The sequence below is a fragment of the Phoenix dactylifera genome, chromosome 1, assembly GCF_051530095.1.
Source record: "Phoenix dactylifera cultivar Ajwa chromosome 1, Ajwa_hap1_PhDact_Kaust_v1.1, whole genome shotgun sequence".
Lineage (NCBI taxonomy): Eukaryota > Viridiplantae > Streptophyta > Magnoliopsida > Arecales > Arecaceae > Phoenix > Phoenix dactylifera.
In genome coordinates, this window is record NC_143190.1 from 49947352 (window position 1) to 49968010 (window position 20659).

At 39.9% G+C, this 20659-nt stretch overlaps 3 protein-coding genes across 7 annotated transcripts; 2 read left to right on the forward strand and 1 right to left on the reverse strand.

Moving 5' to 3' along the window:
* Positions 1-1570: 1570 nt before the first annotated feature.
* Positions 1571-2630, reverse strand: LOC103699512 (uncharacterized). Its single transcript, XM_008781531.5, has one exon. The coding sequence runs from the start codon at positions 2540-2542 to the stop codon at positions 1697-1699; it is 846 nt and encodes a 281-aa protein (XP_008779753.5). The 5' UTR covers positions 2543-2630; the 3' UTR covers positions 1571-1696.
* A 2174-nt stretch (positions 2631-4804) lies between these two features.
* On the forward strand, positions 4805-13728 carry ELO1 (Paxneb protein-like protein). Of its 5 annotated transcripts, none has more exons than XR_015969211.2 (10): positions 4805-5065; positions 5158-5402; positions 5485-5560; positions 7738-7894; positions 10686-10764; positions 10927-11086; positions 11180-11271; positions 11779-11926; positions 12421-12530; positions 12819-13728. XR_015969211.2 is itself a non-coding variant. In XM_088705267.2 (9 exons), the coding sequence occupies exons 1-9, from the start codon at positions 4900-4902 to the stop codon at positions 13046-13048; spliced, it is 1353 nt and encodes a 450-aa protein (XP_088561393.2). In that variant the 5' UTR covers positions 4805-4899; the 3' UTR covers positions 13049-13168. The 5 variants fall into 5 exon arrangements, 3 of the variants coding, with proteins under 3 accessions (XP_088561393.2, XP_088561394.1, XP_026662572.1); XR_015969210.2 differs by having other exon boundaries at positions 12624-12903; XM_088705267.2 differs by lacking the exon at positions 12421-12530 and having other exon boundaries at positions 12819-13168.
* Positions 13729-16025: 2297 nt separating this feature from the next.
* LOC103712721 (pentatricopeptide repeat-containing protein At3g62890-like) lies at positions 16026-18701 on the forward strand. The gene is made up of 2 exons (XM_008799326.6): positions 16026-16795; positions 17128-18701. Exons 1-2 carry the CDS (start codon positions 16112-16114, stop codon positions 18319-18321), a joined length of 1878 nt encoding a protein of 625 aa, XP_008797548.4. The 5' UTR covers positions 16026-16111; the 3' UTR covers positions 18322-18701.
* The last annotated feature ends 1958 nt before the right edge of the window (positions 18702-20659 follow it).

Sequence of the window (20659 nt, forward strand, 5' to 3'; positions counted from 1 at the left end):
TGCGTGGCAGAATGCAGCAGCATGGGATACCGCTAGTTTCATCTGGCTCCTACAGTGTATGGGTTCTTTTTTTCTTCTTTTTCTTTCTTTCTTTTTTTTTTTTGGCTAAAACGAGCGATTCATATCTAATGAGTATAGATACATCCAATAAAATTAAAAAACATAATATTTTGGAGCGCCCGAGACAACTCTCCATCTCTAGCCCACATGATACTATCCGTATGACTGTCTACATAAGCGGCCACCTAATCCGTAGCACCATTAGCTTTATAAAAGACATGCTTAGTTTGAAAGATCACATCATATTTTTTTCGTATCCTTGTGGGCCAAGACCTTTAATCCTGGCTTGGGCCCTATTCCATTTTATTTTATCTTTCATCGCTGAAACTGCGAAAGATCAGCTTTGTCCACCCATTCAACCACGGCATCCTTGAACCTTTGACAGGTCATACCCAATTTTCCTTGTGACGTGGACATCTCATAGATCGAAGCTAACGAAGGGATGGACATGCCATGATGCATACTCTACTATGCATCAGTTGAGATCTACAAATATAATTTCTTTTTCTCTCTCATGCTATATCTGAAAACACCTCAAGTCATATGTCTCTCTCCTTTTTTTTATTACTTTCGTTAAAAAAACAAAAATCTCACTACAAAATAAAATGGAATTCTACTAAGACTAGGTTTGAATTTATGCTCCTCTTCAACTAAATTAGACCAGCACATAAAAATAAAGAGACCATTAAATGTTGGAGTTTGTGATGACTTGAACAAAGAACTAGGTTGACCGCCAAGCACAAACATTTATAACTAAATGCTCCAATGGGCACATCAGACCTAGCATGGTTCCACCAAACAAGCAAATAATGCCACAAGGTTAGAGTGGTTATCATATCCCTATTTGAAATCTAAACATTAGAGTGGTTATCTTACTCTTATCAAGGTTGGCAGCACTCTTTTTATTTACTTTGGCTGTTGTACCCAAAGTCGCGTGCGATTTGTGAGACGATCAAATTTTCTATACCATTCATATGCAACCAGGTAAAATTGTTTTCGAGAGTTTTCTAATATCAGCTTATACCTTTCCCTCTCCTGTGCTATGTATAAAAAATTATGTTTCAAATTTTAGTTGGACTACTAGACTTAAGTAATATGTATGATATTATGAAAAACCATCATCATACGGCTTAAATCAAGTTATTGTAACTACTGTTCTCTTTACAGCAAGATAATGGAGTTTGGTATATGTACCAATGAGATGCACAATTTCGCTTTTGTTTCTTCTACACATAAAAAAAAACTAATATGATATGCATCAGCATCCACGAATGAAGTCCTATCAAATTCATGTATTTAAAAATGCTTCTTGCACCAACTTTTTATGCATCCTTTTCCATTGGGCTCGTCCTCACCTCTTCTAAATTTGAGGAATCGAACTTTTGGGTTGGGCCATGGACCAATTTGGATTCAGTAGGGCCATAGTACGAGCAGGCCGTAGAACCAAAAAAGGCGGGAAATGTGCTTCCTTCTGACCATAACTTCATGGATGATAGGGAAAAGAAAACAGTAGAATGATCCAATCAACCTGAGCCATCGATTGGGTTCCCTGGGCCCTACCTAATGGATCGGTCCCACCTCTCCCCTCCTCAGACTCAATTCTTTTTCGTAGCAGTCCAATGCCCTCCTCTCCAGCTCATATGACCTGTCTCAGCTCTACCAATTCCGGCGTGGCATCGGAAGATTCCCTGAGCTGACCTATCGACGACCGGTAGCCCTCGCACATCCGCCGGACCGACGAGCCCAGCGCCTCATCCACCATCAGCTCCCACGACCGTCCTCTCATCGCTCCGTTCAACCTCGCGATGAATTCTTGCCGCCGGCCATCGCAGTGCCGCAGGAATTCCCCCGACCAGCACGTCCCATTCGGTTCTTGGGAAACGGCGTCGGTGATTACGTGAGTAGGTGAAGCGAAGCCGGCAATCATGGCGAGGTAGTCCACCATGGCGTCCAGGAGTGGCTCCGGCGCTGTGCCGCCCCCGTCCCAAAGCCAGACACGGGCTATGCCCCGCTGCACTGCTGAGGCCAAAGCTGCGTACGTATCAGACGGCGACATGAGGCTTGGGCTTAAGTTGATGACGAAGTCGGCGGGGCCGCGGCCGGAGGTAAGCGATACGGTGGTGGTGAGATTATGGCTGGCCATGCGGAGGGTGACGCGGTTGACGGGCTTCCGGGGATAGAGATTGCTCGGATAAAGCTCATGCTCGACGAATTGACTGGCGTGGTGGACCATTCGGGCAGCTCTGCCATTGGAGACGAACATGAGGTTGAAACGGCGGCCGGCGAGAGATCCGGCGGCAGCGTTGACGATGGAGATTTCAAAGCCTTTTGAGGCTTCATAGTTTGCCCAGAGAGAGATGGCAGCAACGGCGATGATCGTCGATAAACGGATAATGATGGTGGTGCTGGAGGGTGAGGAGACAGAGGAGGAGGAGGAGGAGGAGGAGGAGGAGGAGGGATCATGGAGGAGAGGCTCTTCCATGGACGTTGACCCCTTAAAGATGGGAAAGTGGGAGGATATATGACAAAAGGAGAATGTTGGCTATTTTAGTGTAATGATTGGGCTAGAGCATCAACTTCGCTTATAAAGCTGGAGATCTTGTGAGCTCTCGTATAGCAATGGCATCAGCCCGATGAGGGTGCATGGATATCCAAGCTGTCCTTCCTCCTAGTTTAATGTCTCCTCTCCATGTGATTTCTGATTGTTTCTTGGGTATTTTGGAGGTCAGCTAGCGTGTGGTTTTTGTGCCTGAAGACCTGGATGCGAGTTGGATGTCCCCGAGGAATCGATTGGCGTTTGTTGCCGCGGCCTGGTCCCGGAGGAGACGTAAGGCAACGTGGAATATAGCCATGTGACGTGTTACCTGCCATTTAAACAATCACATATTTATTGTTTGATTTTATATAAGAAAGTAATTAACAGACATTTAAAAAATATTTATTGTTTGATTAGATATCGAGATTCATATTTACTATTTAGCTAATTTCCAGAAAAATGCAAATCTATGAATTGAGAGTTGCATATATTGCCAAATTGATCTAGTTGATAAGATCGATCTGATCAATCAAGGGAGCATGTTCGATGTCTTAGTAAAATAAACTTAAGCTTTCTAATGAAATATAAATATTAGGAAAAAAAATGCTCTCGGGAAATACTAACTCATATGTAGAGAAACTGCATCGAATAGGTTGATTACAAATAAGAAATATAATTGAGTACAACGATAAGTCTCCTTCAGATTAGAATGACATGCTGGAGAATGGAATAAATCGATTAGTTTGGAAGCGGAATCATCTTGATGCTTGATCGATCTCCTTAAAGGTGGAATGGTAAGTAATGTTAGAAAACTTTAGACCTAGTTACGGATGCAGAATTTTCTTGATGCTCATTTTGGTATATAGAAGAGTTGTAGAATCCTTGTCCAATATCGAGATAGAAAAATGTCTATGTGTCCATACATATAGAGTGCAAGAGAGTGAATGAAGCATTCTTTTCTTTTTTTTTATTGTAGAGAATGATAATTGTTGAAGGTTTCTTTTCCCGATAACTTTTTCTTGGTGGTTGTTGATGGTTATATGCATAAATAACTTCTTTTTCTCCTGATAACTTTTTTTAGAAAGTTAATTTTAACAATTAACTATCCAAATATGGCCTCCAATATGATCAAATGGTCCCTTCAAGTATGACTAACCAAACTCGATTGACCTTGTATTTTTGACCATTTGTTATAGTTGGTCAGTTAAACTTGGCCATTATAAAAGTTAAAAAGCACAAATACTTATCCATCTTATATTTATAGGTACTTGGCTTTTTGAATAAAAAAATTGAACTTTAATAATTTTATTGAAAAACAAGCATTTTTTTGAAAAAAAATAAATATTGGCCCAATAATAAAAAAACACTCGTTATTTTAAATTATCAATGAATATATATGTGTAGAAAGCAGGAAATAAAATAAAAATTAAAAGGAATAAAGATGAACCAAACTTCATAAGATTCAAGAGTAAAACACATGAAAAAATAGGAAGAACATGTTTGGATATTTCTATAGGATTAAGCTGAATATTTTATAGAAATCGAGCCTATTAACCCATTTAACTTGCATTTTGTGAGTTCATACTTAGCCCATATCCTAACCTTTGGGCTATAGGAAGAAAAAAAAGACCTATAAACTTTTTTTTTGTTTCCATAAATTTTGGGTTGGATGGAGTTTTAGTTGATACATAGTCATACTTAAATAGATTGTCCAATTCATAACTCCTAAATGATTTTTAGCTCAATCCTTTGAAAATAGCCACAACCCTAATAGGGTCAGGATGGGCACAAATCACAACTCCAATAATATCTCATGACAAAGATATATAGAGCAAAGTAGTTACAAAAATTGAATCAAATTATGGAATTGAGTATTTTCGTCTTTCCAATGATCACACATAAAGTTACTGTAATTGAAGCTTTTGCATATAGAACAGATGGAGCATAATGCGGTTCCAAATATTACCCCTTCTTCTTTTCTCTCTCTCTTTTTTTTTTTTAAATCCCTCTAAATAGTACCGAATCCGAATCCAATTTCTACCTGGATCCAGACCCAAACGAATTTTCAATAGACAAAGGGTTTGGATTAAAATGTAGGTGAAGACCCGAACCCCCAACAAATACGGATGCGGATTAGGAGGTAGCCGGGCTCAACCCGACCCGATAGCAACCCTAAAAACGAGCCTGATGCCACTCCCTCTCGCAGGCAGCGGAATTTGTTTCGCTGCCTGCAATGCCCTGACGGTGAACTCCGTTCTGTAAAAGGAGAAGCAAAAGCACGAAGAAGAAACCACCGAGAAGGCATGGCGACGGCCAAAGACCCCAATCCCCGGCCCGTACGAACCAGCAGTAGCTTCTCTCGCAATCCCTCCTCCCCCTCCGCCGCCCCGGCCTCGCCTCCCGTTCCCGGTGTCAAGCCCGGCCCCAGCGGGGCCGCCTTCGTCTCCTCCGGCATCCCGGACCTCGACAGTATTCTCTCCGCTTACAATCTTTTCTTCTCTCCCACTTCCCCTCATATTCTCCTCTTCGATCTCTTAACGGCGTGGAGTTTTTCCTCGTAGAGATTCTTGGCGGAGGGTTCCTTCTGGGGTCGGTGGTGATGGTGATGGAGGACGCCGACGCGCCTCACCATCTCCTCCTCCTGAGGAACTTCATGTCCCAGGGCATCGTTCACCGCCAGCCGCTCCTCTTCGCCAGCCCTGCGGAAGACCCGAGGGCTTTCCTCGGAACGCTGCCGTCCCCGGTCTCGTCGTCTAAGGAGGAGAGGCAACGAGCCCCGGGTCTCGATCCTGATGCAAAGGACAAAGTTGCGATCTTTCTCCTTTTTTTTATTTTTATTTTAAAGTGGCTAGTTGATTGGCCTTGTAGTGTGCTTTCTTGTGGTGCAGGAGAAGGGGTTGAGAATTGCCTGGCAGTACAAGAAGTATTTTGGGGAGCGGCAAGTTCCTGAACTTCACAATAGAGGTGAAAAAAGAAAGTAAAAAGATTCCTTTTTCATTTTTAAAGTCATTGGTTTTTTTCAGTCTGGCTGTTAAAATGCACTCTTCCTTGTTGTCCTTTTTGTATGTATTTCGTATTGCTGTTGCTGTTGGTGTTTGGGTTGTTTGGGTGTCTTCATGCTTCAATCTTGCAGGAAGATATCATTGACAGCCAACTGATAAATCATAAGCTATATTTTAGTAATGAATGATTTTCTTATTTTGGCGGAAGGGTGTTGGGGTGGAGGACAGAGCAGAGTCAAACACAAGAACTTGTAGAGGCAACAATGATAGTCTAGATGCTCGATTTAAGGGGCAATACATGACATGCGAGAATATGTGATTAACTTCTAACACTAACTGGAGTTTGGAGAAGTCTAAAACTAAAAGTGGAGTTCATTGCTGCAACCAATAAAGGAATGAGGGGCATTGCTTGCTGGCAACTATGGCTTGCCATCACAATAAATATCTTAACTGATCGGTTCAAGAAACTAACTAATGAGATGAGTCGGATGATTTAGAAATGACCTTGTAGTCACAATTTTGTAGGAATAACATAGTAGGATCTCTATTCCTACAGTTGTATTTAAAGTTGAAAATGAGTTCCTAGGAGTGCTGATTGTACCTGTCCTCAAAATGATAAAGTAAGAGACTTTCTTAAGGTTACAAGTGGCAAAGTGATGTCTCGTTAATCGCTTAGATTTTGAAAGGGAACTCTGAATCTATTACAATTGATGGGACCATTATCGACACTCTTTGACTGATTATAGAAAGAAAGTTGATAAAACTTCCAATTCTTAACTGCATACCAACAAAGAAGTGTTTAAATTCTCTCTAGACTGGATAGTCTTAGCAGTAAAGAGTGGATCTAACATATTTAATTTTTTTTTCTCCAGATCTTACTTCTATAGTTTGACTTGTTATTGGAGTATCAGTGGAAGAAAATATGCAGTGGATCATAATTTATTCCACTCTTCCAACCCCATGAAGTTGGGATAAGGCTTGTCCATTAAGGTTGAATTTATGGGAATCTAATGGAGAAATTTGTCCCAAAATCTTAGAATGCTGAAACAGCATACTCGTAATGAAGGCGGGAGATTTCTTCAGTTGTATTAATTAAAGATTAGTGATGGATTGTCATATGCCTGACGCATAGATTGGCAAAAAGAGGTAACGACACCTGGTGACTTTGTGGAAAATTGCCTGAAGCTGTTTTATAGTGCAGTGGTTGCTCTCGCGCCTATTTAAAGGACGTTCCGGGTTTGAACCTTGGAAGGTGTTACCCAAGTATTTGATCTATATAATTCCATCTGGTGGTGCTCCCAACATTATTCTCAACAAAAAGGGGGAAGACTATAGGAAAAGTCAAAGGGCGAGGCTTAAATCTGATTATTTAGTAATGCTCTGGTGATAGGTTGGAATTCAATGAAAATATCCAAGACAAAGAGAAGTACTCTTTCTTAGTCCGATGAATTTTATAGCTGGCAGCAGACAATGGTCATTATAATTAATCAATGTTCTTGCAGCTGGATCTTGCTAATTTTTGAATGGAGATGGGTGCATGGTAGTCTGATCCGATTGTGGAGTTCATGACTAGTTATGCAAACTTTCATATTAAGCCTGTGGGGTTCATGGTAGGTCCGCAACTTTCACACTAAGCCTTCTGAGGATTTGAGAAAGGTCTGACAGGAGATCCATGCTTCATGTTGTGAAACTTGAGCAAGTTTTTTAGTAAACAGGAATAAAGGGAATAACCCAGTGCCAGGGACTAATGACCAAGCTTATACAACTATGAGAAACTGATTCCATATATATGAGCTTAATCGTAACCCATACACCTATATATTCTCCACATGCCAATATGTCCGTATCTATCTTTATTGTTATATGAAAGCCTTTTCTTGTTGTTGCAACGTAAATATTGTTTGCTGACTAGTTACCACATCATGGCCACGATCTAGTATATACAATCTGTTTTTATGTGCATGGGCATGCATGCATTGCCATATAAAAAGTGTTTGCATCCTGTAAGATATAGCTAACTTCGCTTTTTTAATTTTTTAGCAATGATTCATCAGTCTAGAAGTACAATAATAATTCCAAAGACATAGCCTTGCTTGGTAGTTTTCTGAAGACTTGAACAGTTAAGTAATGGTGTTGCAGGTATAGAACAGGATTTCAGCAATGATTTTGACTTGCGGAAGCCCCTTGAAAGGCAAATGTTTAGGACACAACAAATTGATTGTGTAAGCATTCAAGATACTGCAAATCTTGCAGTTCTTCACGAGCATTGTTCCACTTTTCTATCTGACCTTACTAGGTATGACCAAATCTTTTTGCTTTCTATTTCTTTAGGGATAAGTAGTCTTGTTTACATTTGTAAGAAATTACTACTTTTTGCATGTCTTCATTGACCTGTTTATGCCCTTTTATGCATATTTCATAAGTAATAATTGTCTAGCTTTGCTCTGTCTCATAGTCGATCTTTTTTAGTTTAGTAAACCAAATTTACTATTTAGTATATGCACTTACTACTATTCATAGAAATGTTCTAAACTTCATATCTGTTATATTGAACAACAATTTTCAATTGTTTGATGGTATCCACCTGAAGACCTGCTATAGCTATCAAATTTTGTCACTGATTCATTTAAATTATCCTTTAGACTTGGAACTAATTTGCCTGCAGTTGTTCCTGTTATATGCCTTATTAAGTGAGCTTCTTGGATTTCATCACATTTCCTCAAATAAATGTTTAAAGATCAGCAAATTTTAACATCTGGGTAAATCCACCAACCTATTCTTGGCTTGTCATGTACGAGACAGTTTAGTTAGATTTCCTTGAAAATCAATTTTGGTGGGCCAGATTAATCTAAATGATGCCATAAAGGTCATCTTTGTCACTGGACTATGTCAAAGGTAAGTGGTTGATCTGGTTTACTGTGCTAAAAAGTCTGTTTATTGGAATTAACTAGTTTCAATTAAAAAGGTTTCTGAAATGTTTAACAATATTTTTTTTAAAAGGTATGCGGCGATATACAATGCAAACTCTGGAAAAGATCAACAGATTGAGAAATAATTTTTCCCTTTTACTTGCTGTTATAACTTGCTGGCAGTGAAAACCTCATTCTCGAATGCTGCCAATGGCCCCGTAGATTAGCTGTTACTAATTATATTTATTTGATGAGATAAGGCCTAGCATCAGAATTTAGGAATCCTTAAAGTCTTAATATGTAAATTTACCAATTAAAATCTCAGATCTAAATGTTGTGGTGTGAGTCTTGGTCTTATTTCAAGAAGTTATACGGGTTAGATGAACCACTCGGACGGACCTTAAAGATTTTTCATGGGCCTAGAAATCAGAGTACTGGGAAGTGATTCCTGATTCCTGATTAAAGATGTCGGAAGAATAATCATATGACTCTGAAGTGATTTATTTTCTGCTGGTGATAGTGAATCAGTGATGCCAGGAGGTTGAAAAATGCCATTTTAGTGTAGTGCTCAAAGGATGTGAATTGGAAATTCTGTAGTCGAAATTATCTGTGATTACTCATGGTATCCTCTCTAGCTGAATAATTGTTATATTCGTGTAAAGAAAAGGATGGGAGAGGCATGGCAATAAACTATCAACACCAGACTGCTAGAAATGATTTGCAGTTTGGCATAAAAACTAACATATCATGCACTCCACTAAGTGAGGGTAAGCGCATATAAGATGTTAAACAAAAAGGAAGGACCTTGTCTTGAGAAAAAAGGGAAATTAAGAGAAATGACTTAGGAAGGGGCAGTTGTAATAGACAAAAAAAAAGAATCTTGGTGACCAAATAATTGTTACTATTTGCTTTTGATGAACTTAATTGCAAGGGAAGAAAATGGGAGTAAATAAAAAGCTTAGAGGTATATAATTTCTTGGTAAGATGAGAAGCAAGCCAAAGGGGTTCACATCTGGTTGCCCAGGAGAGAGACTGCATGGGTTAATCCACAATTTCTTTGGCAAATGGTAGTGACATTCTGCAATATAAAAGGAAAAGAAAGACTTTTATTATGTTGTTGGTAAGCTACCTTGGCTCCAATCTTTCCTAGGGACAGTGTCAAGTGTTATTGGTCTAGACTGAAGCAACACCACTAATTCTAGTTCCCATCTGACATTACTTACATCACCATTGTATTTAACATATCACATCCTGACTTGTCATAAAACACACTAAAAGTTGTTGAAATGAAATAACTTAAGTTGTATTCCTTAAAATTAAGTGAGTATAGGCATCACCTGCTTTTCACATTTGTGTGGATGGGTCAAAATATTAGGCAGTGAAGAAAAAAAGCTGATATGGGAACCCTACTTAACAGACTATATTGTTAGCATATTGCTTCTTCAAATGTCACCAGACAGCATTGAAAACTGCTGCACCCAAAACAAAAAAAAAAGGAAAAAGACCCAAAAGGAAGGCTCTAAGGGCTTGAATAATAGATGGGGAATATTAGAAATTGGTTGTAGTCTTGTGGATGGGAAATATTAGAAATTGGTTATAGATATTGGGTTAGGTTTCTCTGATTAATTCTATGATGAAGTTTATAATCCAGTGGGTACCAATAGAGTTTGCTTTGAGAGCAAACAATTGGATAGACCAAAATTCAAGTTTACTAAAAATCTGGCCTGCTACCAGCAGAAGCTTGACTAATTATTTGGAGTGCTATTTTTACTACATTAAGTATCCTTTAATCTAGCTGCGTAACATTCTTTTTTCCCATAAATCTGGCCTGCTACCAGCAGAAGCTTGACTAATTATTTGAAGTTCTATTTTTACTACATTAAGTATCCTTTAATCTAGCTGTGTAACTTTCTTTTTTCCTATCCTAATTACAACTGTATAATATGAAATAGTTTTGAGTCTTCTGATTTCAAAAATTATTCCGAGCATAATTACTTATTGGTCATGTATATGTTTCACATTGGAATTTTTTTTTTCGTATTATAGCTGTTTTGTATCATTGTATGTTTTATTTATAATGACGAGTTTCTGTACATTACCATATTGTTATTCCTGGGCATACAAATAGATAAAAGAGGGTCTGTTGGTTATGGATGTTTTCTTATGTTTTGCATCCAGGAATGAGGGCTGCAATGTTAATGCTGGTCGTATTGCAATACAATCCCTCTGTGCTCCACAATGTGGATACTCAGAACTGGTAAGAGTTCGATCCATCTATAAATAGTAAACTGACATTGAGTGGCTTGATTGTTCAAAAGGTATTTCACTTAAATTGATTGATCCAACTTCATGTTACAGAATTACAATCTTAATACAAAACATACTTGGTTCATTTACTTCTGTAATTATACTACTGTAGGACTGGGATATGGTTTCCTTTATCAGATCTTTGAGAGCAATGATACGATGTTCTAATGCAGTTGCTGTGATAACTTTTCCAACATCAGTTCTTTCTCCTTCCTTCTCCAAGAGATGGCAACACTTGGCAGATACATTGCTCTCTGTCAGAGCGATGCCAGGCATGTTAAAGTGCTTATATTCAGTTCTTTATACCCTTGCAGCCTATTAACTTAAATTGGAATTAATTCTTTGTGAAATGCATTTCATTCCAGATGAAGATAAGGAATTGGCAAAACTCCTTACTGGTTATCAAGACATGGTTGGCCTTTTGCATGTGCATAAGGTGTCTCAGATTAATACTCAGGTGGGGGGAATTTCTTTATTTTTTTATATTTATGCTTCTTTTAGTTTATACAACCTTTATATATAACACTTGGGATGTCCCGTTGCATGTGCTGCTTTGATTTTTTGAGCTGGACTGTTATGATTAGATGACAAAATTGTCATGAGAGAGTTTGTAATCAGACCTTTTTTCAAGAAACAAACATCCGTTCTAACTCTCTAGATGATTTGTGAGAGAGGAATAAAGTAAGTGCATTGTATTTTATAATATAGGATTATAATTTATTCTTCCAACTATCATCAAGGCCGAGATAAAAAAGTCAGAGTGCTACTAGCGATGCTCATGTGGTTGTGGCTTTTGGAAGTCGCACAGATAAATGGGCACATGGTGTTAAACTTGTATGTGCCTGTGCTTTCATTGCTTGCATCTTAGTAGTGCTTATGGCTGTAGAACTGAAAGCTTGAAACTTTTGCTGGACTTGAGTCATCTTGGGCTCATCATCATTGTCATTGTTAAACTGGCCTGCAGGTTCCAGTGATACTAGAGGCAACCACATTCTCACTAAAGCTGCAAAAACGACGGTCTTTGATCTTGGAACGTTTGAATCAGGCTCCAGTAGATGCTTCAAGCGGCACTTCCTATGCAACATCTGGCAGCTGTTCTGGGTCATCGAAAGGTTCGCCCCTTGATTTTTAGTCTTACCTTAAATTAGCAATGGATTTCTATCGAGAATCTCCAAGGTTATTGCTAAACCCTAGCTGGCATCAAAACCTTATTTCACTGTGAAAGTCGTGTTCTGTGAAAGCTGTGGCTCTGACTTGTCTTCTGGGGAAGTCAATTTGAGATGGAGACATGGCTTTTGGGTTTCAGTTGTTAATATATTTTGATGCTCTCTGACTGTTGAATTGATGCTTATAGAACTAGAATCTGTGCAAACATTAGATAGGGGAGGATGTTCTCGCGTTGTAAGTACAGAAAAAAATAGCGGCAGGCAAATTTTTTGCTTTTGTATGTCGTACTCTTGACCCAATTGGCTATCTTACAAGTTGGTTGGTTTTCTGAATTTTTGGTATCTTTATGACCACGACCTTTTTACTGTTGGTTTCAGCTTGCTGAATGTAATTTAAATTTTCTGTGCGTGATATGTATGACTAGTCATTAAATTTATAGGCTGCGCATGCCTTGCAAAGTGATATATGAGATGCATCAGATCTACAAATCGAAAATGACTGGAAATTGTTGAGAACTGGACAGAGGGCATCAGCACAAGGAAAATATGGGTATGAGTATATTATTTATTATTGTTGTTATTGTGTAAAACTATCACAGATTTGTAAGGGAAGCAAGAAAGATAATCAAATAAATCTTATCAGTTTCTTGGTGGGTTCAAGCGCTGTTCCGTACTCGTTGAGGTACTGTGAAGTGTCGGCTGGCAGTTGGTCCTTTGGGCTCTTAGATCTTAGCAGTACTCTGATGTTTTGAACAATTGCGTGGATTACGTTTTTTTGTTTGATTTGAGATTTTTTTTTTTTACTCTACTTACCATCTATACTGATGTATACCTGCAGAAGGTTTCAGTTCAGCCATATGGGCGGTGGATGTTAGGACAATTTTCAATATAAATTCTGTCTTCAGCTGGGATTCCTTTCCGCCCTTCTGCTCTGAAGAACTACAACCATTCTTACCTCATTCTTGTACGCTCTGCAAATGCCAAATTCAAAACCATTCGTGCTGGGAACCTAAAAAAAAAAAATCTTCCCCTTCTTCCTTTCGTCCATGTTTGGTCCCTTCGCTTTGATTTTTTGCTTATAAAAAATTATATCCTATACTACGTGCACTATATAGCCGTGTATTGCACCAGTTATTCTCAAGGATCTCAATCGAGCTGGGCCCATCACGATAATCGACCCAGAGGAAGGAGGCGTGCTCATTGGTACAGGAGACATGCTCATTGGTACAGGAGGCGTGCTCATTGGTACGGTGCACGGCCATCGTGAGCCATAAAAAGGAGGCGTGCTTATAAGTATGGTGCATGGACACGTTGGTGCATGCTATTTAGGGTATGATTTTTCCTTTGGTAGGCCGTCTTTTTTCTCTTCGCCCACCTCTGGCCTTCTTTCATTTCAATTCCACGAATCAAAGCTTGGCACGTTCCCATTTCCTTCATCGATCTCGTTATTCCTAAAAGAAAGATCCTGCGGACATGACCTAAAGCCAAGAAGACATAAACCCATATAGGAGAGATGGAGCAATCTTGATTCTTGGTCTTGTTTGGGACGGCAAGAAAGATCTTGCGGACAGTACCTAAAGCCAAGAAGACATAATGTCATAAACCCATATAGGAGAGATGGAGCAATATAGGAGAGATGGAGCAATCTTGATTCCTGGTCTTGTTTGAGACAGACTTGTATCGGAAGTTGAAGCAATCCAGAAGAAATCGGGGTTGAAAATAAAAAAAAAAAATCATGGTTTTTTTTATTGTTGTGTTCTTGTTATTCAGAAGAAATCGGAGCTGAAAAGGGTTTTGTGACTCAGATAAAGGTATAGTTCTAATGGGTTGGGTCAAGTCAAATTGCTATATTATCATTGTTGTCTTAATCTACAATTTCATCTTAAAAAAACAAAAAAAAGCTAGCTAAATCATACTATCTGAATTTTTTTTATTATGTATGAGTATTTGAAATTTACTCGACAAATAACCGATGTAGGACTAAGTATACGTCCACATGAGGATCCTCATATAGTCATTCCATTTAAAACTTGACAAATCCACGCTATGATATCTCCTATTCTATATAGATCATGAGCTGAATCTGTTCTCCTAATATCTATCATAAATCTAAGATCTAATCCCAAGATATTATTTAGATCGTCGCAATTGATCAATAACATTATATGCTATTGGTGGTATACTCGTTGAAAAGACACCCGAGAAACATAAACCATAAGGTACGAGCATTTAAGATTCCGACAGATTAAGATGAGCTGGGTCAGGTTGGGATGTGGGAGTGGACCCAGAAAAAGATAGTTTTTATCCGGTGGAAGATGTCGAAATTGCAGGTGGTAATAGTAAAGCCAGTTGATAACGCAGTAATTATTCATCACCACTAACTCGAGACATCTTACCGGAAGAGGAAGGTACGAACCAGCTGAATTACTAGTTTTTTTATGACTACCAATGGCAAAGCCACCAGTTCTTTCAATCAAAGTTTCAAGAGCTTGCCTTGGTTAGGTTTCACGGGCAATTTGCGGGACGGCAATCTTTAAAAAGTTTAATGAAACGTTCAAATTAGTTTGCAAGTATATGCCATTTCTCCATTAACATGTGCAAATAAAAAAGCTTATGTGTGGATTCTAAGGTTGGATACAAATCCTTGCTGCTCCTCTCAAATTCTGTTTTCCGAGACTCATAGAATCAGAAGTGTTACGGGGGGTTCTCCGAATTTAGTCCCACATCGGCTAATCAGCGGAAAGGTTTGTGCCTTAAATGGGGGGGCTCAATAACCTCTTCTCACCGAGGCGCCTTTTGAAGGGCAAACCCGTGAGGGGTGGAATGGGTGGTTCCAACCGGGGCGCCGTCAAAGCGCGGACCCCCGGGAGCGGTCACGATCCCCGATCCCCAAAGCGGACAATACCTCGGTGAGGACACGGTCGCTTTCCCTGCTCGGCTGGTGTGTGGGCTGTGCTGGTGACGGGGTGCAAATCCCGCATCAGATGGCGCTAGAGGAAGGGCCTGGCCCTCCGCCTATCCAGCAAGGAGCCGACCCGGGCACAGGACCTTCCCGCTGGGGGGGCTGTGTTACGGGGGGTTCCCCGAATTTAGTCCCACATCAGCTAATCAGCGGAAAGGTCTGTGCCTTAAATGGGGGGCTTAATAACCTCTTCTCACCGAGGCGCCTTTTGAAGGGCAAACCCGTGAGGGGTGGAATGGGTGGTTCCACCCGGGGCGCCGTCAAAGCGCGGACCCCCGGGAGCGGTCACGATCCTCGATCCCCAAAGCGGACAATACCTCGGTGAGGACGCGGTCGCTTTCCCTGCTCGGCTGGTGTGTGGGCTGTGCTGGTGACGGGGTGCAAATCCCGCATCAAGAAGCATAGTATAGAATTCTTGTTAGTAAATAGCTTGAGTTGATATAGAAAAAAGTTGATAGTGCTTCCTTTTCCGGTTTGTAACGTTTGAGAATTTTATATTTAAAATTTTAGGGTCTATTATTTCTGTTTCCAAAAAAACATCCAAGAGGAAAAGTATAATAAACCGAACAACCACATGGTGAAGCCCTTTTGATTTTTTAAACTGTTAGTAAAATCTTTAGAAGCATTGGCAGCAACAATTTAATGATTCCACGGATCAGTAAAAATCTTAAGAAGGAACAGCAAAAGTTCTGTGCAAATGCTGCCTTCCACGTCAATCTCCATGCTAGATTTTAATAATTTATTGAAAAAAAAACTCAAAACATAAGGATGGCAGCAGGGCCAAATAAGCTCTTATTTATCTTTTTTTTTTAAAAAAAAATTCATGTTCCCACTGCAGGCTTGGCTGTAATATTCAACAGGCTTCAAGATTGATACGTAAGTGATTTTGTCTTGTATCATAACTTTGCACGACTCTCAAAGTATGGCTTTTTCGCATCCTAAGCCCTCTATAGATCAGGGGAAATCGGAACCATCGATGGGAAGATGGGATGCTTTTCTCCTCTCTGATCAATCACCTACATCGCACGTGTGATGCTCCCGCCACGTTTATCTCACGTGCGCAACCGTAGGCGGCTTTGCAGCTTGACACCGGGTGTTTGCGTGGTTGCGAGTCGAAAGTTTCGAAAGTTTCTCGGACCGTTGCCATCTCGAAGCCAACCCTTCCCGCCATGCTGCAACGGCTCTCCACCGCCCCATCCCCAACCAAAACCCTTCGTTTCAGCTCGCACCACCCTCTCCTCTCCCTCCTGAACTCGTGCAAAACCCTGGACCAAATCAAGCAAGCCCACGCCAAGATGATCGCCGCCGGCCTCTTCCTCCACCCCTTCCCACCCAGCAAGCTCCTCGAGCTCCTGCTCTCCCCTTCCCCTCCCCTCCTCCCCTACGCCGACCTCGTCTTCCGCCACTCCCCTTCCCCTCCTCTCTTCTCTTACAACACCCTCATCAAGGCCCATTCCTCGCCCGCCTCCCTCCTCCTCTTCCGCTCCCTGCTTCGTGACCCTTCGGCTCCGCTTCCCAACCAGTACACCTTCGCGTTTGTCCTGGCTGCGTGCGGGCCGGAAGGATTCGGGCTCGTGGAGGGGGAGCAGGTGAGGGGCCAATTGATCCGGCGTGGGTTCGAGGCCAATGTGTTTGTTTCGAACGTGGTGATTCGGATGTATGGGAGTTGGGGGCTGTTGGATGATGCGAGGAAGGTGTTTGATGAAAGTTCTGAGAGGGATCTGGTCTCGTGGAATTCGTTGATCGGTGGATATGCAGGGGCTGGTGATGTAGATCGTGCCAAGGAATTGTTTGATGAGATGCCAGAAAGGGATGTTGTTTCCTGGAGTACGGTTATTGCAGGCTACGTGCAGGTAAAAACGGGTTTCAAATATCATTATTGCAGGCTATATGATTTGTTTTGACTGAATATATTTGTTTTATTTGCTTCATACTACAGCTTTTTTTTTTGTGGGTGATTCTTTCTGATATGGATTGAATTTTTCAAATTAACTGGTTCCTTATGATTACTATTAACTGATTTCGGTCGCAGTGATTGTCCTTTATATCCATTTTACACCTACTGTTCGTAAATCAAGGCTTCCTCTGCCGAATGAAGGCAGGCTCTCCTAATCTTCTGAACGTGCACTCTGTTATATGACCCTTTGGATGTTGACTTGCATTAAATTTCACTAGCCTTTTTTAGGTGGGATGCTTTGTTGAGGCAATGGAACTCTTCCGTGAGATGCAGCTTGCAGGAGCTACACCTAATGAGTTCACGCTCACAACTGTTCTTGCAGCCTGTGCTAATCTGGTGGCTTTGGATCAAGGAAGATGGATTCACATCTATATTAACAAAGCTAGGATCAAGATGAATGATAGATTGCTTGCTGGTCTCATTGATATGTATGCCAAGTGTGGAGAGGTAGAATCTGCATGGAAATTATTCAATGATCAAACTAATACAAAACGAACTGTTCGGCCTTGGAATGCTATGCTTAGTGGCTTTGCTATTCATGGCAGATCTGATGAAGCAGTCAAACTCTTTGAAAGGATGAAGAAAATAAATGTTCTTCCTGATAAAGTAACTTTTGTATCCTTGCTTAATGCTTGTAGCCATGGAAGATTAGTGCACCAGGGGAGATTATATCTCAGTTCAATGAAGAGTGTCCATGGCATAGATCCAGAAATTGAGCATTATGGATGTATGGTGGATCTTCTTGGCCGTGCTGGGCTCTTGAAAGAGGCAGAAGAGATGATATCAACTATGCCTATGGCTCCAGATACTGTCATATGGGGTGCATTACTGGGTGCTTGTTGCATACATGGAGACATAGAGATGGGAAAGAGGATAGGGAAACTCATTAGTGAAGTGGAGCCGAAACATGTTGGCTGTCATGTTCTATTAGCAAATATTTATTCTGGATCTAGGAGATGGAATGATGCAAGGGATGTGAGGAAGCACCTTGAAATTGCCAATGGGAGAAAGACACCAGGTTGCAGTTCCATCGAACTAAACGGGATGTTCTATCAATTTCTTGTGGGAGATCGATCCCATCCACAGACAAAGCAGATCTACTCATTCTTGGATGAGATGGCTATCAAACTAAAGATCGCAGGCTATACCCCAGAAGTTGGAGAAGTGCTGCTTGATATTGATGAAGAAGACAGGGAGACTGCTCTATCAAGACACAGTGAGAAACTAGCCATTGCTTTTGGGCTGATGAATACTAGTTCAGGAACCCCAATCCGAATTGTGAAAAATTTGCGGGTCTGTAGGGACTGCCACCATGCTACAAAGTTCATCTCCAAGGTTTATGACCGGGAGATTATAGTTCGGGATAGGATTCGGTTTCACCACTTCAAAGATGGATACTGTTCTTGCAAGGATTATTGGTAGAAGGCCTCAGTAGGAGAATGGAGTTGCAGTTGACAACTCAGCTTGCTTCATCATTTTAACATGAGAAACTTGGTTGAAGTTTTTTCACGTCAAAGTTGGATGCTGTTCCTGCAATGATTATTGGTAGAAGGCCACAGCAGGAGAATGTAGGAGTTACAGTTGACAACTCAGCTTGCTTAATCAACATCTTAACATGATGAACTTGATTGAAGTTTTTCCTGATTTTTTATTTTTTTTAGCAAAAGTCATATCTATTCTCTCTTTTTTTTTCCCACCAATTGTTTGAGAATTGTAAAAGATAGCCATTCTTTTGTTAATTATTTATGCAAAGGAATCATATTTATAGAATGACATGCTCCTAAACCGAAAGGTCTTGTAAACATCAGTTGATCCGCACTGGAAACATTTAAAGCTCATTGTGTAAAGGCACTAATTTACATTAGACATGATAGTAGTGCACTCCATGTATGAATCACGGAATTTATTTGATCAACATGTTGTCACTGTATAGGTTCACATATTGAATGAATTTTCTTGTGATTCGTATCTTCTTCTGCTATTAGAAGAATTCAATAGAAATCACAAAAAAGGAAATAATTTATAGAAAATTATAATAACTGAACAGAACCTTGAAGTGGGGAAGGATGCTACATAGCCCAGATATTTATGTGATGCAAGAAGAATGGTAATGACAAGTTCGGCAAATAAAGCAGCACTGATAAGTACTATTACTAAATATAATAAGTAGCTCATGAATAATTGCAATTAAAGGAATTATTTTTATACAATTAAATTATACGGGAGTATTTGGCGTATAACTCAGAAAGTTGCTACTGCTTTTATTGTATTCGAGGATTAGATATTATGAAATCCATGCATAAGTTCATGTGCAACTATTGATGTTGTTTAGTACTAGAATGGGACTTTATTTATAACATGTATTCATTTCTCTGCTTATATGAGATTGTATTCAATTTTATTCCAGTGCATGTTAAATGAGTATCACACAGTCTGAAGACATTATTACTATCACATGATTAGCATGTTAGTTTCACAAACAAGAGGAAATCAATCTGACTGTTCTGTGAGACTCTTATTGCTGGATTGGTTTGTTTTGGGGAGATAATTATAGCATTTTTTGAAATCCGGCAACAATTAACTATAGCTTTCATTTGAGAAGCATGAGAACTATCATTTGGAATCAGATTTAAATTTTTTAAGGCTGTGTGATCAATAAGATCTGATAAATCTTAATAGATGGCTCATCCTGCAATCTCAACTTTCATGAGATTGCACTTGCTAAGTCTAGCATTCAAAGATGACACTTGCACTTGCTTCTAATGATGCTGCACAAAAAAATAAAAGAAAAGAAAAGATTCAGTGCCAAGGCACACACCATGTATAAGGAAAGTAGTTGCTTAAAAAGGATTATCAGCAATCACCATTTACCTAATCTATACTCATGCGTTTACCAAACAAGATACATTTAGTAAATAGCTGAAATTACTTCATCTGAAATCATCATACAATTTAGTCAAAGAAGAAAAAATAGAGTTCATAGTATGTCAGAGTCAAATAAATCCCCATAAATATGGAGCAAATTTCTCTCATGTCAGCACACTTTCAAAATACAACCTCTCCAACCAGTGAATGAATCAGGCCCTACAGCAAATGGTACCCATTCAATTTCACAAAAGCATAAAAATGAATTTAATTCCTTGTAAATATCAACCCAATTAAACCCTAGGAGTCAGTAACAAATTCTAAAGGAAATGCAGTATTATCCTTCTGTCTGGCTGAAACATTGCTTCCCTGTCTTCAACTCGACAGTTTCTTCAGAAGATTGAGGTCAGAGAGGTGACAAGGCCACTACCTTGCCAATAATTATTAGAGTCGGGGGCACCTAGTCTGCTAATTTAACTTTGTCGAACGGATCCTTCAGCTCTGCAAATATCTATATCAAAGGAACTTATAGCTCAAATTTTGTAAAACAAGGGTTGAGTAGAACAGCCATTGCCCGAGGATAAATTTTGTCGGTCCATTGTCTGCAAATCTTCAGTCTCAAGGATTACTTGATGATTCTACATTTAGATTTATTACATCTTTTCATAGAATTTTAAAAAATATGAATTCATTACTGACCATTTATTGCGGTGGGGTAGTTCCTTGCTCCACTGCAACAGCTGGAGTGTCTGATGGTAACTGGTAAGCCATGATTCATCAATTCCAGAGCAAGAGCTCAGAGGGTCGATCAGGATCAGCAGCATTTTCTGTCATATATAGAGGACCTGTTCCTCCATTTCTTGAGTTCCCGGACAACGATATCGCACATTAGCAA

Excerpts from the sequence above, each read along its gene's own strand:
- LOC103699512 (XM_008781531.5), bottom strand. The coding sequence starts at position 2,542 with ATGGAAGAGCCTCTCCTCCATGATCCCTCCTCCTCCTCCTCCTCCTCC.
- ELO1 (XM_088705267.2), top strand. The coding sequence starts at position 4,900 with ATGGCGACGGCCAAAGACCCCAATCCCCGGCCCGTACGAACCAGCAGT. Across the intron at positions 7,895-10,685 it reads TTTCTATCTGACCTTACTAG|GAATGAGGGCTGCAATGTTA; the intron begins GTATGACCAAAT and ends TTTTGCATCCAG. Across the intron at positions 11,272-11,778 it reads TGTCTCAGATTAATACTCAG|GTTCCAGTGATACTAGAGGC; the intron begins GTGGGGGGAATT and ends ACTGGCCTGCAG.
- LOC103712721 (XM_008799326.6), top strand. The coding sequence starts at position 16,112 with ATGCTGCAACGGCTCTCCACCGCCCCATCCCCAACCAAAACCCTTCGT. Across the intron at positions 16,796-17,127 it reads TTATTGCAGGCTACGTGCAG|GTGGGATGCTTTGTTGAGGC; the intron begins GTAAAAACGGGT and ends AGCCTTTTTTAG.